Genomic DNA, 18,295 nt, shown 5'->3' with positions numbered 1-18,295 from the left:
AAAGCATGGGAGAGGCTCAGTAACCAGTACATGGCCAACGTTTTTATATATGTGTGTGTCTGTTTACTTATATATGTTTATTTACTTACTTATTATATAAATATAATATGTATATTTATTTACTTACTTACCCAACCACATGGCATGTGGGATCTCAGTTCCCCAACCAGGGACTGAACCCATGCCCCCTGCTGTGAAAGTGCAGAGTCCTAACCACTGGGCCACCAGGAAATTCACAGCCAAGGCTGTTTATCAGTTCAGTTCAGTTCAGTCGCTCAGTCATGTCCAACTCTTGGCGACCCCATGGACTCCAGCAGGCCAGGCCTCACTGTCCATCACCAACTCCTGGAATTCACTCAAACTCATGTCCATTGAGTCGGTGATGCCATCCAAACATCTCATCCTCTGTCATCGCCTTCTCCTTCTGCCTTCAGTCTTTCCCAGCATCAGGGTCTTCTCCAGTGAGTCAGCTCTTCACATCAGGTAGCCAAAGTATTGGAGTTTCAGCTTCAACATAGTCCTTCCAATGAATATTCAGGACTGATTTCCTCTAGGATGGACTGGTTGGATCTCCTTGCAGTCCAGGGAACTCTCAAGAGTCTTCTCCAACACCACAGTTCAAAAGCATCAATTCTTCAGTGCTCAGGTTTCTTTATAGTCCAACTCTCACATCCATACATGACTACTGGAAAAACCATAGCCTTGACTAGATGGACCTTTGTTGGCAAAGTAATGTCTCTGCTTTTTAATGTGCTGTCTAGGTTGGTCATAACTTTTCTCCCAGGGAGTAAGGGTCTTAATTTCATGGCTGCAGTCACCATCTGCAGTGATTTTTGGAGCCCCAAAAAATAAAGTCAGCCACTGTTTCCACTGTTTCCCCATCTATTTCCCATGAAGTGATGGGACCAGATGCCATGATCTTTGTTTTCTGAATGTTGAGCTTTAAGCCAACTTTTTCACTCTCCTCTTTCACTTTCATCAAGAGGCTGTTTAGTTCTTCTTCACTTTCTGCCATAAGGGTGGTGTCATCTGCATATCTGAGGTTATTGATATTTCTCCCGGCAATCTTGATTCCAGCTTGTGCTTCCTCCAGCCCAGCATTTCTCATGATGTACTCTGCATATAAGTTAAATAAGCAGGGTGACAATATGCAGCCTTGACATACTCCTTTTCCTATTTGGAACTGTTTATAATTCCAACCAACTCTCCACTCTGTTTACGCCCGGCCCTGCCCTTCCACACCCCTTGCTGAGATCAGACTGATCCTCACCTTCCCTGATGGACAGTTCCTCCCCCTCCAAGGCAATGGCAGCATGCAGCCTGAGGTTGCAAAATAGCAACAGCCCTGGATTACTTAGCTATGGGTTTAGGAGCTTTTTTCATTGAACTTTTTGGCTACCATTGAAAACTTAAGAAATTCAATTAAAAATAAAATTTAAAATGCAGCCATTTCACATAAACTCCGGTTTCTGTGGAGGGGAAAAGAGAGACTGTCTGGCCCCTAGGGCTACACATTCTGTCACAGTGATGAGTGGCTGGAGCTCCGCAGTGAGGGCCGCTGCCCTCGGAGTAGGGACTGGCAGGCCTTTTCAAGTTCATCGTGGCCTCCACCGGCCCTCTTTAACCTATTTGACTTGCTGACCTGCTCTTGCAGGCCATGGAAGTTTAGAAGCTGTGCAGTGGTCTTGGCTTCCGGAATCTCTTGCCTTCTATCCATGACTCCCATCTGAGGGGTCACTCCAGTTGCTGGGGCTGTAGAACCAAGACCTTGTTTCTGAGGTTCATATGACATGTTGACATCCTTCCCTATCTCTTACCATACAAAATGAGCAAGCAATAACTAGAATAATAAACAGAACCGTCCAGTCTCGTGTTCCAGTAAGTTGTGCAGGAGAGGCCCCTGGAACCCGCCCCACCTCATCAACCTGACATCCATTTGTCTATTGTTATAGAGGGAAGGGCTATGGGGGATTCAGCATCTAATATCTGGTATCCAAGGCCTCCAGTTATAAGCTTGAGTGTGTGTGTGTGTGTGCTCAGTTACCCAGTTGTGTCCAGTTCTTTGCGTGCTCTGCTATCCATGGGATTCTCCAGGCAAGAATACTAGAGTGGGTTGCCATTTCCTTCTCCAGGGGATCTTCCCAAGCCAGGGATTGAACCTGCATCTCCTGCATTGCAGGCAGATTCTTTACTGGTAAGCCAGTAGTAGTGAAGTTTAATTTTTTCATAACGTGACAATTTTACAAATGCACTGGCTACTTTTCAAATTAGTGCCCACCCCAAAACATTCCCTGCAGTACCTCCCAGAAATAATGTAAACCTCTCCTCTCTGTGTCCTCTCTACTTAATGTTAGAGCTTGTAAACATCTGAAAAGAAAGTGTGAGTACACGTAATATAGTTGTGTATCTTGCAAAAGGTACAGGGTTTCCTGCAGTCACTGAGTGTGATTTTAATGCAAGGGACTTCCTGAACCACAAATGAAGAATCCTGCTTAATCCCAGCTCACAGCTGAAGAAGAGAAAAACCCAATCCGTGTTTCAAATGTGAATAACTTGAAGGATTTAGCAAAGCCCTCAGGATAATGGATAATCTGTCTTTGGCAAAATTACCGCCTTTATGAACATGCAGTGGAAATCAAACACAAAATGAAGGATGATACTTGTTGGAAAAATCACAGCAAAAGAAATGAATGTTTGATTTATCCTTTGTCATCAGGATTTAGAATGCAGTTGTAATTTTGTCAAATGGAAGATATGAAATATAAAACTTTTGAAAAGTGTTACTCTTTTCCAACTAAAAACTCAAACTTTTGCCCCCCAATGTTTACTATAAAATTCTGGTCTCCTGTGTAAATGGATTCACTTTAAATGGGCTTTTCCAGAATTGGCATTCCTGATAACAAAGAGGTCCAGTCCCATGTCTCAAGCATTTTTAACACAACTAGCACTATGCTGAGCCCGTTCCACATTTTATTACCTGGACCAGTCTCCAACCTCAGGGCTGAAGGTAAAGAAATTCCCAGTCTGCATGGATCACCTGCCACAGGCAAAAAAAGGGCCTTTATTAGCAAAGATGTATATTTTTTCTTCTTTTGCTTTCTGACTACACTTCAGCCCAAGCTTATCTGTTTCTGGTAGATTCTCACTTAAGGCTACAGGAAGTAGCCAATGGTACAACATCCTGAATTTTTTTTCCTGTCATTTCCCTTAAAACTCTATAGGGGTGTTCAGTCTGTCTCTTGAGATGCAAGAGGTAACAATAATGTTTCCCTCTGTTTCTCACCCACAAAATGAGCATTCTCAAATTCCCAGCAGGCAATATGTGTCTGTGCTGTGCCCCCTCCTACCTCCAGTACACAGCCAGCTCCCTGTTTTCCAGCCTGTGGTTTATAGCACTCCACTCCCCTAGTACCAAGAACCTAGTACCTGGTCAGGGTCTTTCACAGCAAGCAGCAGAAACAGACTGGGAGCAGTATATGTGGGGAAGAAATGTTTGAACAGGAAAGTGAGTAGTTCACAGATTCATTAGAAGGCTGTAGAAGCAACCTCAGAAATCGGGCAGGAACAAGGCGGGCCAGACCACAGCCAAAATCACACCCTAAAGACAGGTGAGGACACAGTGCTACTGCAGAACATGGCCCCAGCTGGCCCTGCAGCTGCCTTTGGGGTTCAGCACTGAGGCCCCCAGCAGACTCCTGACACTGCAGGAGGCCAGGAGAGCTCTAGCTGCTGCTGCCGCCGCCACTGTTCACCACTGATGGCTGCTTCTCCCTGAGAAACCAACAAACACAGATGCAACAAACAAGCCCACAAACACGGAACAGAAGAGAGTGGCCTGGCTGAGTCCAAGAGGCACAGCCACAGAGATTTGGTCCAGCTGACCAGGTTGTGACTGAAAGACCAGCACGATTGCATTTAATTGTCATAGCTGAGTCCTGTGCTGGCTTCTAGCTGCAAGGGAGGCCATGAAAGCAAGACTCTGGTACTTTTGCCTCGAGTGGAAGGTGGGCTTTGTCTCCCACTGAGAGTCATAAGAGGATGGAGTTTCATATGCTAATTAGGTTAGCAGCACGCACACACACACACACACCCCCCAAAAAAATTCCCTGTTTTTCCTATGTCATCTAATCTCACAAACAGCCCTGCAAGGCAAGTGGCGTTAATCCCATTTCATAGATGCTGCAAGTCAGGGCACTTTGTTGTGAGCACAGGCAGTCCCTTCTCCTGGCCTGACATCAAGAGCCCTCTGCCGGGTGTCCCCCTCTTTGGTCCTCAGCATGGCCTGTGTCACTTGGTGAGTTTCCTGGGCTTGGGCTTCCACTGGACTTTTAAGTCATGAGGGGCGGGGACAGTGTTACACTCCCCACAGCTCCCCACAAGCCCTGTGGCGCTGACGCCTCCGTATCAGCAGCGCTGTCTCACGTGTCGGTTGGCCCACTTTGACCTGAAGGATACAGTTCTTCCAAAATTCTCATTTTCAAGTAGACCCCTCTGACTTCCCGTTATTTCACCTCTCTGCTCCTCGATCTCCCTCTAATGGAGATAGCAAAAAGGCAACAATATTCTCTACCATGTCTGAGATCAAATGCACTAAAACATCTTTAAGAAAGAGTTAAACTCAAGGACTTAATGTAACTTTCATCGCTCTTTTATAACATGGTCTTTAACACATAAACAACTATGACTTAAGCACCAATCGTCCTGACACGTATTCCTAGTTGGTGTGACATATATTCTGTGAGTGCCACTTTTGGATTGAAACAATGCAGAATAAAGCCCCCTTCTGAAATGATACCCAGCCAGTCCATTTGTATGAATCCACCCCTCTGTCTTTATATTAGTTTCATCTCTGAGCATTACATGCATCCTAAAGAGGACATGAAATTAAAAGATGCTTACTCCTTGGAAGAAAAGTTATGACCAACCTAGATAGCATATTGAAAAGCAGAGACATTACTTTGCCAATAAAGGTCCGTCTAGTCAAGGCTATGGTTTTTCCTGTGGTCATGTATGGATGTGAGAGTTGGACTGTGAAGAAAGCTGAGCGCCGAAGAATTGATGCTTTTGAACTGTGGTGTTGGAGAAGACTGTTGAGAGTCCCTTGGACTGCAAGGAGATCCAACCAGTCCATTCTGAAGGAGATCAGCCCTGGGATTTCTTTGGAAGGAATGATGCTAAAGCTGAAACTCCAGGACTTTGGCCACCTCATGCGAAGAGTTGACTCATTGGAAAATACTCTGATGCTGGGAGGGATTGGGGGCAGGAGAAGGGGACGACAGAGGATGAGATGGCTGGATGGCATCACTGACTCGATGGATGTGAGTCTGAGTGAACTCCGGGAGTTGGTGATGGACAGGGAGGCCTGGCATGCTGCGATTCATGGGGTTGCAAAGAGTCAGACACGACTGAGTGACTGAACTGAACTGAAAGAGGACGTGGCCTTGGATGGGACCTTGAACTCTTGTTCTGATGCTTACCAGCTATATGGTTTATAAAAATGTGGTAATCTCTCCCAACCTCAGTCCCCTCAGTTAAGATAGTTTGAGGATTAAATGAAACTGTCGGTAAAGCCCGTGGCACATAAGAGGGGCTCCGTCCGTATGGCTGCTGTCTTGTTTGTGTTTATTTGGCCGCACCAGGCTGGGGCATGCGGGACCTTTACTTGTGGCAAGTGAACTCTCAGTTGCAGCACGTGGGATCTAGTTCCCTGACCCAGGATTGAACCCCGGCCCTCTGTGTTGGTAGCGCAGAGCCTTAGCCACTGGACCGCCAGGAAGTCCCAGTGTGGCTTTGTTGTTACTGTTATCTGTTTCTCATTCTGGTTGACACTCTGCCCAGTGCAGTAGCTATTTCATCAATGTAGCAGGACCAGTAATATCATTATTACTGATAATTACTAATAACCACAAACATGACAGTGTGGACAGCTTCTCAGAGGAGACCCACCTCAGTGAGCTGACAGCTGCCAGAATAAATAGACTCTGGAGCATCAGCCTGTGACAGTCCCACTGACCTGGAAATATGACTCCAGAGAGAGACCACCGTCTCCCCTCCCTCTCCCGTCCTCCCGCTGGGGACACGAACTGTCAGTAAAAAAGCATCTGTTTGACCGTAGCCCTGATCTCTGGCCACAGATGAGGAATGTTAGCCCTCCAGGGAGAGTCCAGATAACTGCGGGATTGAATGGGTTCTGATGAGGAGAGAGCTGTGACCAGCACAGCCCTCACAGAACCTGTCTGCCCCATCTCCATATCAGTCTCGATATGGGCTCCATTCGAGCCCTGAAGATGGGCTCTGTGGGCGACAGGAAAAAGTTGGTGCAAACAGGCCTTAGCATAGGAGGCCAGGGGGCAGTGTGTCCTGGAGTCATCTGTGGCTGGTGTCCATCCCGCCAGGCTGCACCGGCTCCAACCTTGAGCAAGTCGGGTAGCCCCTCACCCACCGTCTTCTCATTAGTAAAGTGGCGATGTCCTCTCCCATGGGGCTGTTGGAAGGATGAATGAGGTCTTGTGGTTGGCACACAGGGCCACGCATTGTTGAGGACCCACTCAGTGAATGGTCACCCAGAGAGAAAAGGAAGGTCGAATGAAACCTGCCTCCTGCATGCAGTCCCCATGGGGAACACGGAAAGGAAGGACGGGGCTGGGGACCCCACCACCCTCCTGGCCCCAGTGTGCCTTCTGCACGCACTCGGACCTTCATGAGTGTCCCACGCCTCTTCTCTCTACAGCTGAACCGAAGTGATAGCGACAGCTCCACCCTGTCCAAGAAGCCACCTTTTGTTCGAAATTCCTTGGAGCGACGCAGCGTCCGGATGAAGCGGGTAAGACGGTCCCTTTGTTTCCCCAAGCCCTGTGTCCCTCACGCACATCCCCTGATGCCTGACCGTTTCTCCTCAGCCACTGGTTGGAAGAAAGCACTTGAAAGCATGGTGGTATTTGCAAATAGAAGTTGGTGAACTGTAAGGCCTGGGTAGGCACTGGGGAAAGTGCCAAGGGGTAAATGTAGCATAGTTTTTGTGACCAGTACGTTAGATCAGGAGTGGGCATACTTGTGTAGAAATCAGAGTCATGAAGAACCAATCAACCCAAGATGTCACAGCTACCAATGGGAGCCTGCCTCCTGCAGGTCTCTGCTCCCTGTGTTGTCCAACTGACCGAGCAGTTGAAGGTCCCTTGCAACAGCCTCCTTGCAGGAAGAGAGGCCAGGTGCCCCTGCCCCCCAACGCCTCCCCACCAAGAGCTGACCTGGAAGCAAGGAGGTGTGAATGGGACTCAGTCCAGCTGGAAACTCCCAGGGAAGAGGCCCCATGCTGTCCCCACAGAGCAACCTGGCCTTTCCTTATGGAGAACGTGGCTGCATGGGGGTTGGCAAGAGGCCTTAGGCCAAGGCCCTACTCCTGCTAGGGACTTTTCACTAGTCAGGGTTGCAGGACGGGCAGGGGGCCCTCCCCACTGTGGGCTTTCAGTGCAGACTTGACAACAGTTCTGGTGAACTTCCAGAACTAGAAAAAACCCAGGAGCCAGAATGTCAGAAAGAGGAGTGGAGAGAGCAAAGCAAAAACGCAGAGAAAGGAGAGCATGCTGACAGCCCCGTGTAGGGGCAGCCCCGTAGCATCTCCGGCAGGCCTGCTGCTGACCACCGGCCTCGGGAGTGGTCCTGTGCCTGGCCGTACCCTGCCCGCACAAGTCTCCAGAAAGAACCAGAGACAGCAGGAGAAAGAAGGCAGTGCAGAAGAGGCTCCCTCCCAGAAAGGAGAGGGTACTGGCTGCAGGAGAATGTGGGCATGGCCGCAAGTGACAGGGGCATCCCCTGCCCCACCCCGTCTGCTGTGGCTGGCTGGCACTCCAGTCCCTGGAACACCGAGTCACCTTGGGAGCCTGCTGATAATGCAGATTCCAAGGCCGCACTCCCAGACCGCCTCATCCAGGCAGCTGGGGTGTGGCCCTGGAAGCAGCATTTTTATAGGCTCCTCAGAATTCTGGACCAGGTGTTCCATGATCCACTCCTGGAGAAATGACACCCAGGAGCTCCTACTCAGTACCCCCTGCACGTCTTACAACCCCCGCCCCCACTCCCCCCACCCCCTGCCGCAAGGCAGGCCTCACAGAAGTTCCTGCTTCTTCATCTCCTCTTCCCCTCAGCCAAAGGGATGCCTTGCAAAGGGGGCCCTTGATAGCTGGTCTGAGCCCATGTTCCCTTCAGGTCCTTTCTATGTCCTGAGGCACAGGGGTGTCCAGAGGCTGGGCCAGGACCCGTGCACACTGCAGACCTGCCTCCACTAGCTGCCTGAGCAATGCGTGTCGTGGGCAGGGCCACCTGGCAAGGGTCTGAGAGGACCTCTAGTAGCTGTGAGCAGTCCCTGGTCAGCAGCTGAGTGAGAAAATGCAAGGAAATGAACCCTACCCAGGACTTGAGGGAGCCTGGCTGCAAATCATCCCCTCGTCAAACCCCCGGATGGGGATGCAGTCAGTCAAAACCTAGATTTCAGCCTCATGAGACCCTGAGCAGAGGATTCAGCCAACCTGTGTCTAAACTCCTACCCAGTGAAAATGTGGGATAATGAGTTTGCATTACGTTCAGCTGCTAGTTTGTGTAATTTGTTATGCAGTAACAGAAAACCAGTACAATGCCCAATAAAGTGATTTTTTAAATGATATTAATACATAAGACATTAACTATGAGACCTGTCCTCACTTCAGGCTGGCCAGTATGCTTTTAGGAACAGGAAACCACTCAATGGAGTGGTTCTGTGCTTTTCTAGGGTGACCATTGTCTAGTCTGTGCTTATACATGAGCAAGGCCGGGAGATCCAGCTGAGTGATCTCGGTGACTCCAGGTCTCACATGAAGCTGCTTTTGCTTAGCTCTGCTGCCCCTGTACTATCATTAGTCATGTCCTACTCTTCGGGACCCCGTGGACTGTAGCCCTCCAGGCTCCTCTGTCCATGGGATTCTCCAGGCAAGAATACTGGAGTGCTATTTCCTTTGCTCTGGCCCATGTCCAGTCTCAGAAACTTGTCTGGATATGTCAATGCAGAGAGAGGCAGAGCTCAGGCAGTAGATGGAAGCCAGTGGGAGTAAGGGAAGCAACTGCGTGTAGGGAGTGAGTGGATGGGATCCGGAGCCAGCTGCCTGCAGTGGAATCTCAGCTTCACTGCTTATAATGTGTGTGATTTAACCTCTGGGAGCCTCATCTGTGCACACGATAACAGTCAGGACCTCATAGGGTCGTGAAAATGAACTCAGGTAACGGAAGTAAAGCGCCCAGCACCATGCCTGGGACATAAAACTGCTCACTAATATGAGGGGTAGACACGGAAAAAATCAAGACAGGCTCCCAGGGGTTGGACGAGCCTCACTTTTGGAGTGGAAGCCCGCGGATGAACGAAGGAGGGTAGCTGAGCTCCAGAGCAGGGGAGAGCACAGGGTCACTGGACCCGGCCCCATACTAACCTGTCCAAACCATCCCCACCCCCGCAGCCTTCATCCGTCAAATCCCTGCGCGCTGAACGCCTGCCGCGCACCTCGCTGGACCTCGAGTTGGACCTGCAGGCCACCAGGACCTGGCACAGCCAGCTGACTCAGGAGATCTCGGTGCTGAAGGAGCTCAAGGAGCAGCTGGAACAAGCCAAGAGCCACGGGGAGAAGGAGCTGCCACAGTGGGTGCGGGAGGACGAGCGCTTCCGCCTGCTGCTGAGGATGCTGGAGAAGCGGGTGGGTGGCGAACCGTGGGAACGCAGGGCAGGCCACTGCAAGGGAGGGCGGTGAGGGCCCTGAATGGGTCCTGCAGTTCTGTGACTCACTGAGAGGGCTCCCAGAGCCCCTCAAGCTCATCAGCAAAGGAAGCCAGCAATCCCTCCCCCAGGAAACTTGATTCACTGTTTACTGGCTGCCAGGTCCTTTTGCTGCATTCCCGTGTTTGTGCGCAAGCCCTTATTACTCACATGTTTATTCCAGCAGCTGGTCCTTCATCAGGCATATTGGGGGGCACTTTATCTACGCTGGGGCACACACTTGCACAGAGTAAATAAGAACACTGACCTGCCCTCCTGCCTGCCTACCCAGTCCCACAGAGCACGTTTCTCCAAAGGGGAGAGGAGTGGGTCCTGGCCGGGTTTTATCCTGATGAAGACTCCTGAGGATACAAGCCTGCTGGCGTCTCATCCCTAGCGTAGTGAGTCGGAGAGATCTCAGCATTGCTCAAGAAAAAAGATACAACCACAAAGGGGCCAGACCACACGATGAGTTGAATTTGGGTGGCTGCTGCTTTCACACGTGTGTATTTGGGAAGGTCTCACATTGCATGAGACACCCCTACCCCCAGCCTCCAAAGGCAGCTGTTTGGGCTCCACTACCTAGAGGGGACTCCGGGAGTTGGTGATGGACAGGGAGGCGGTGATGGACAGGGAGGCCTGGCCTGCTGTGATTCATGGGGTCGCAAAGAGTCGGACACGACTGAGCGACTGAACTGAACTGACTGACATAGAGGGGAAGAGTCCAGGCAAACTCCCAGGGAAAAGGGGGGTTGGAGAGGGGACCTAGACATGGAGATGATGTCACTTGGAGCACCATGAGGAGTCTTGGGTTGGAGAACTCCAAAGCAGCAGGAGTTTGGACTCTTTTATAGACCTGGGGTTGAACACATCTATGACTAGCAGATGTTGGGTGCAGTTTTAGGGGGTATAGGTAACAGGCAGGCTCTAAAAGGCTAAAAAAAAAAAAAACCCAAACTGCTATTTGAACTTCATTTAAAACAATTGGATGGGTAAAAAATTGTCTTTGACACCAGTGGGCTCCCAGACTGTGGTGAAGAAATAAACATCATAGGGTGAAGAAATAATCATCAGAGGCCATCTTTGACTCATTCCTTTCATACCTGCCAGGAGGGCTGTCCATGGCAGAAATGACAAGCTTTTGCTAGTTTTCTCTGCACACAGCCAAGCAACGCAACAGCACCTTCCAGACGGTGCCTCACTGGATTGTTGGGAGGGCCATTAGCTAAAATTCCAGCTCTCAGTTAAGGTGATGAAAACATAAAGCAGGAAGGTGGTGCTGGGCTTCTTAGGTCTGGACTTGTGGGAGCCTCAAATTGACTCTAGTAAATCAGAAGTTCCCCAAGCATTTATTTCTTTCTTGTTTATTACATCAGAGTTATAATAACAGCATTAAGAGAAAATAGAAAATTAGAGAAAGTTTTAAGGAAGAGAAGGAACTAAATATGTCTCTAATGGTAGCTGTCTATTACATTTATCTTGGAGCTTCCTAGTAGCCAAGGCAAAAAGAGATAAGCAAACAAGTATATATGTTTCCTGCCTTAAGAAGGCACCTACCAAGAAAACCTGACCTTTCAAATAGTTTTGTTTTTTTTTAAATAGTAAATCTATGACTATCTGATGATGATTCTGTTAAAGAGTCATTTAAATGGTATAGCTTCATTAAGCAAAATACTGTCTTCGTGCTACGGTTTTAAGTGTGTAGAACATAGATATTTGAGGGCTCTTTGGTTTGTTCTCTAAAGTGTTTCCTTAGGTTTGTATCAGGAGGGAAGGATGTATTGTTCCTCAAACCCTTGACCATAATTGCATGATTCAAAATTGGGTTTCTACGATTTCTTAATTGTATGTCGTTAAAGCAGTTTCTTAACATGCCTGAGGCTTTGTTTCCGCATCTGTAATATAGATTATTATAAAGCCTACCTTCCTAAGTGGCCCTGAGGAGCAGTGAGGTGACACGCATTTTACCAGGTAGCTCTTGCCGCCTTACTTCTGACACGTGCATATAGGTATTCAGTTCCCTGGCCCTGAAAACCTATCCTGTCTGACACATGTTGGGATCACTTCCCCTCATCATCATTTGGAATAAAGAGGAACAGGAAACATCATGGTGCTCTCTGGTGACCCTCAAACCTTTTAACCACAGTAGACTCCTCATTTATGCTAGAAGGGTCTCCGTGGCTGACCCATTTCTAGAGACCCTAAGTACTCTCTGCTACCTCATTCTGCCCTCCAGATGGACCGAGCAGAGCACAAGGGAGAGCTTCAGACAGACAAGATGATGAGGTCAGCCGCCAAGGACGTGCACAGGCTTCGAGGCCAGAGCTGTAAGGAGCCCCCAGAGGTGCAGTCTTTCAGGTCAGCAAGTGGGTGCCTGGCCAGCCGGCCCTTCCCTTCTCACCCTGCCCTCCCAGCCTCGGTCTCCTCCTCTCCGTCTCGATGCTCCCTGTCTGTGCTCCCAGCTCTCTGTAGCAGATGTTTGTCCTCTGCCGAGTCTTCCCCTGTGATCTGTGAGCCCCGCGGTGCTTCCCCCCAGCTGTCTTTATCGGTCTCCGCACAACTCGACCTAATTTGTTAGATCCTTTTGTTTAATGGGTGAGCCACCTGCTCCGGCCTTTCCTCTTAGCGCTCCCATCACCAGTAACTGCGGAGGATTGGCCAAGGGATAAATCAGCCTGGCAGTGGAAAATGTTTGCTGGGCCTCCCTAGTACTGCCTGCCACCTGCCAGGATCTCGGGGAGATGCCGTCTTGCCACCCCCGGACCCAGGCATGTCCTGGGCCTCCCCATTCACAGAGGGTTTTGCATTTAGGTTTGTGTTGTCCTCTCGGAAAAGGTATTCATGTTTGTGTATGTGCTAAAATGCATCCCTTGGAGGAATTTAAAGATGTAAAATATACTGTCATTTTTCTAACCACACTTGGACATCTTTTCATTCTTAACCAGCAGGGAATCTAAAACAGACCACAGTGGAAATGGCCAAGGGCCCTTTGAGATTTCAGAGGCCCCTGATCGGAACTGGGGGTGGTTGTTCCTGCTGATGTTCCCCCAAGGCAGAGATTCTCAGCCAGGGGTGACATGAGCCTCCGGGGAAGGCGTTTGGCAATGTCTAGGGACATTTTTGATTGTCAGAACCAGAGGAGGGCTGGCAGAGATGCTTCTGATGTTTTGTGGGTAGAGGCCAGGGATGCTGCTAAAGACCCTACCTGCACAGGATTAGCCCCACAATGAAGAAATTATCCTGCCCATAATATCTATAAAGTGAGGTTGAAAAGCCTGCTCTAAAGGGATGGCCTGGGACTTCCCTGGTGGCCCAGTGGTTGAGTCTGCACTCCCACTGCAGGGGGCTCGGATTCAATACCTGGTCAGGGAACTAAGATTCCGTATGCCTCATGGTGTGGATGGGAAAAAAGAAAGAAAGAAATACATAAAGGAATGGCCTTTTTTACAGGGAGAAGATGGCATTTTTCACGCGGCCTCGGATGAATATCCCGACCCTCTCTGCAGATGACGTCTAATCGCCAGAAAAGTATTTCTTTTGTCCCAGTGATCACGCTGTGAGCCTAGACTGTGGCTAAACTTATTTATGTGGTGTTATATGAAGGTACCAAGTCATGAGTCCCCTAGCACTCTTGTCCATTTGAAGATAAACAGAATTTTTTAGTTTGAGTTCTATTATTATTAAAAAAAACAAAACAAAACAAAAAAAACCAGCATTACAATGACAAGATTGTATAGTTTGTATATTTAGGAATGTATTTTTGAGAAAGAAAATTTAAATGAACTAAAGCAGTATTAAGTTGCTGCTCTTCTTAAAGTTGTTTAGATTTTTTTTTTTTTTTTTTGTACAGATCTACCTACTAGAGGTTTCACTGCAATAAGAAGTAATGTTTGAGGGACAGTAATCCTCAAAGGATGTCCTGAAGGTGTCACAGCACAGCTGACCTTTCCTACTTAACGTATTTTGTACCATGTTTTTAAAAAGATGCACGGGAACTGTGCAGGGATTCTGAGGTGCGTCCGTGAATCTTCACGAGCTGTGATGTGTTTTTATGTGGCCGCCCGATGTGGAGCGGGCAGCGTGGGGCTGGCTGGTGACAGGCCTGCCCACGCTGGTCTCATGCCCAGTGAAGCCACTGACACGAGTGAGGGAGGGCTGTGGAGAACACCTTTCAGTTTTATCTCCATCAATAAAGTGGCCTTTCTGAACAAATGTCCTCATTCGCTTTTTCTCCCCTACCCTTCCCTTCATCAGTGTTCCCCTGGTTTTTGAATCTCCACTTCCCACTCATTCCCTCCCAACCTATCCCTAGGCCAGGAGAGTTTTTTTTTTTTTTTTTTTCTTTTTGTTCGCTCATGTGCTCATTAAAGGAGCGAATGTCTGCTGAGCGGGGACTGCTGTAGACATCAACTTGTGTGACTTCAACACCCAAGTCACAGAATCTCTTCCTCCTTCCTTCCTCTGAAGTGAGCACTGCAGCTGTCTTCAGAGTAGGTCTCACTACCAGCCACACCAGAATCTTGGGCCAGCAGACTTCCCTGGGGGCCCAGTGCTTGTGAATCCACCTTGCAATGCAGGGGACGCCAGTTCCATCCCTGTTTGGGGAACTATGATCCCACATGCCTCAAAGCAACTAAACCCATGTGCCGTAACTACCGAACCCACGTGCTGCAACTGGAGAATCCATGCACCTCAACAAAAGATCCCTCATGCTGCAACTAAGACCTGACACAGCCAAATAAGTAAATAAATATATTTTAAAAATACAGGGGTCTTCCCTGGTGGTCCAGCGGTTAAGAATCCATCTGCCAAGGCAGGGGCCACGGGTTCAATCCCTGGTCCAGGAAGATCCCACGTTCCTTGGGGCAACTAAGCCTGAGCTCCACAGCTATTGAAGCCTATTTGCCTAGAGCCTGTGCTCCACAAGAGAAAGCACCACACTGAGAAGCCTGCGTACCACAGTGAAGAGTAGCCCTGCTGCTGCTGCTGCTGCTAAGTCGCTTCAGTTGTGTCTGACTCTGTGCGACCCCATAGATGGCAGCCCACCAGGCTCCTCCGTCCCTGGGATTTTCCAGGCAAGAATGCTGGAGTGGGTTGCCATTGCCTTCTCCGAAAGAGTAGCCTTAGCTCACTGCAATTAGAGAAGACCTGTGCAACAATAAAGGCCCAGAGCAGCCAAAGATAACAAATAAAAATTAAAATACAGACTCCTGGACCCCTCTCTCACCATATCTGGATGGCCCAGAGACCTGCTTTTATCCACATTCCCACGTCAGTCTTATGCACAGTACAGTTCGAGGGACCCACTGGCCTAATGTGAATGAGACAGAGGCAAAGTGGTACAGCCCCACACTCGCAGGAAGTCACACAGGGGACATTAATAGGAATGACCCTCTCCAGGCCATGAGGGGTGATAGAGTAGACACCACCCCACTTCTTGGCTGCAGAGACTCTCCCCCACGTCCTCACTACATTCCTTACCTGGCTGTTCCTGGTGTATTATGTAGGGAGAACCTTTCTGGTGGCTCAGATGGTTGAGAATCTGCCTGCAATGCAGGAGACCCGGGTTCAATCCCTGGATTGGGAAGATCCCACAGAGGAGAGCATGGCAACCCGCTCCAGTATTCTTGCCCCGAGAATCCCATGGAAAGAGGAACCTGGCAGGCTACAGTCCGTGGAGTTGCAAAGAGTTGGTCAGGACTGACTGAGTCCAGCAAAGTCCAAAGGGCACTCAAGTACTATGGTAGCAAACCCTTCCACTTCTATAGCATGGTCCTGAAGCTTTACTTAATTGTAACTCATTTATCTTAATAGTAGCCCTATCAGGTAGATAGTATCATGATCATTACTATTTTAGATAATTCCAGCTTAAGTTACTTGCCCAGCATCACACAGCTGGTAAGTGGTATAGCTGGGATTAAACCTAGAGTGTACTCTTAAGACTCCTCACTACAATGACAAGTCTTCACATTTCTGTCCCCACCAGCTAGTTCCCTCCCTGAAGGCATCCTGTATTGCCAGTTTTTCCTATCTTTCCAGAGATAGGCAATGCATATACAATCTCACACATGTATTCTTTTTTTCCCACCTGAAGGGCATACTAACCAGACTATTTTAAGCCTTGCCTCTTCTCACTTAGGACAATATCTGTAAGCTATTTCCTTCTTTTTAACAACCACATAGTATTCCACTGCTTGTTCAAATGAATTGAGGGACATTTATGTTGTTGCTTTTACAGCATCTAATTACTCTCTTTTCCATTCAGCCTTTCACAAGAGTATGAGAGTATCTGTAGATAAATTACCGCCTATATTTTTATTTTTTTAACTTTTTAGTTTATATTGGAGTGTACTTGATTAACAATGTTTTGATAGTTCCAGGTGGACAGCAAAGGGGCTCTGCCATACATATACATGTACCCACTCTCCCCTAAACTCCCCTCCCATCCAGGCAGCACATAACATTGAGCAGAGTTCCCTTTGCTATACAGTAGGTCCTTGTTGGTTATCCATTTTAAATATAGCAGTGTGTACATGTCGATCCCAAACTCCCTAACTATGCCTTCCCCACATCTTTCCCCACCTGGAAACCGTAAGTTCATTCTCCACATCTGTGAGTCTGTTTTTGTTTTGTAAATAAGTTTATTTGTATCATTTGTTAGATTCTACATATAAGTGATAATATATTTGTCTTTCTCTGTCTGACTTAGTATTATAATCTCCAAATCCATCCATGTTGCCACAAATGGCATTATTTCATTCTTGTTATGGCTAAATAGTATTTTGTTGTAAGTATGTACCACATTTTCTTTATCCATTCCTGTGTTGATGGACCCTGAGGCTCCATGTCTCATTGCCTGCCTTTTTCAAATGTTCCACGTAAAACTGTAAAAGTGCCTATCAGTCATTTCTTCTCAGTGTTTGCTGGCTTTATTAGGTGGCATGAGGATCAAGGAAGTAATACGTTATAGGCACTGAACAGAATTCGGTCATTGATGAATGGTAGGGAACTTGTTATATTCTAGTAGAAATTATATTCTTAACTATATTCTAGATGCTCCTGGGAATAACTAACGGTAGAAGTTTGTCCTGTACCACCAGTAAGGCTTCTCCCAGGGCACTGGGGACTGGTTTTACATTTATCTAGGAGAACATGGTGAGTCATATATTTATAAGACTTCCCAACCATAAATATACACAAAGCTAATCAGAAGTAACAAAATGACCTCCGCTTAACATTATAATAGTTTTTACCACTTGCATTTACGTAGTTCATATTTTGGTTTTGAATCTGTGATCATGACGGTATTGGACACCTAGGAGCAGGCATCAGGGCTGTCTTGGGCACCATTTTAGCCCCAGGGCCAGAGCAGTCCTGACAGATGGCAGAGCCTCAAACAATTGTTCTGTGAATGAATTAGTCTAAGACCAAAATTCTGATTGCAGTTCTGCTAAGTAATAACATGAATCTGGGAAATTTCCAGCAGTTTTATTTTTTGTTTGTTCATGGGGATTTTTTGTGTTTTGTTTTTTCAGGGGTTTTTGACCTTTTGACAGGCTGTCTTGATAACCAGTGATTTCATGCAGAGTTTTCTAAAGAAGTATAGGAAGCACTGTTAGAGGGTACCTCGGTGGATTTTGTATAATTATAATCATACGTTTATTTTAACTTGGCTGTTGAACTCATGAATTCACAGCTACTACTCCTGAGGATGAGGCTAAGCAAGCATTTAAGTTCAGAAAGAATTCGATTTAAAGATTGATTTAACTTAATTTCCTATCTTAGGAAATTCCCTGGCAGTCCAGTGGTTAGGATTCTGCGTTTTCACTGCCAAGGGCAGTGGTCGAACCCTGGACGGGGAGCTAAATTCCTGCAAGCCTTGTGGCATTGCCAAAAAAAATAAAATTTAAAAATCACATAATCTACAAAGAAATTTATCTGACAGTGATTGAGTCAATATATCTAGAATGGTGCTAGGTATCTGTAAGTGACTTTTCAACAACCATATAAGTATCCCACTAAATGAAATAAATAACTTGAATTAATTGATGGATATTTATGTTATTGCCACCCCCTTGCTTTTACACACAGTAAAATGCCTTCGTATTGGCTTAAGGCTGGTGTGACACTGGGCCCAGGTGCTGTACAAGTGGGAATGATGAGGGCTGGGGACCCTGGGACCCTTGATGACTTCCCCACCATCTCTCTGACAACAGGGAGAAGACATGGAGATCCTTTCACCTCCTGTTGGGTAAGAACTTTGTCTTGGTCCCCTCCTCTCCTTTTCAGAAGTCACTCCCTCTGTGCTTGGGGCAGTCCTCACTGGGAGCTGGAGGCTAAGAAAGAGGGCCTGCCCCACCTAGAGATTCAGTATGCTTGGTGCCTGATTTTTTTCACTTTAGAATTTGTTTTCAGTTACTATGTAATTATAGGTATTAAAAAAAAATCTCAAATGCTACAGAAAGATATAAAATAAGACACCCTACCCTCTGGAATCTACAATTAATAATTGTTAATCAG

At 47.6% G+C, this 18,295-nt stretch overlaps 1 protein-coding gene across 1 annotated transcript in view; it reads left to right on the top strand.

Annotated features, from left to right (window-relative positions):
- WWC1 (WW and C2 domain containing 1) overlaps positions 1–13,987 on the top strand; it is a 159,924-nt gene extending 145,937 nt beyond the window's left edge. Inside the window, exons 20-23 of the mRNA XM_027545723.1 lie at positions 6,731–6,823; positions 9,483–9,716; positions 12,012–12,133; positions 13,226–13,987. Coding sequence (XP_027401524.1) covers positions 6,731–6,823; positions 9,483–9,716; positions 12,012–12,133; positions 13,226–13,292 — 516 coding nt within the window. The 3' untranslated portion in view covers positions 13,293–13,987. The remainder of the gene's footprint in view (positions 1–6,730; positions 6,824–9,482; positions 9,717–12,011; positions 12,134–13,225) is intronic.
- The last annotated feature ends 4,308 nt before the right edge of the window (positions 13,988–18,295 follow it).

The sequence above is a fragment of the Bos indicus x Bos taurus genome, chromosome 7 (assembly GCF_003369695.1).
Source record: "Bos indicus x Bos taurus breed Angus x Brahman F1 hybrid chromosome 7, Bos_hybrid_MaternalHap_v2.0, whole genome shotgun sequence".
Classification (NCBI taxonomy): Eukaryota; Metazoa; Chordata; class Mammalia; order Artiodactyla; family Bovidae; genus Bos; species Bos indicus x Bos taurus.
This window is presented reverse-complemented; position numbering and strand designations above follow the sequence as displayed.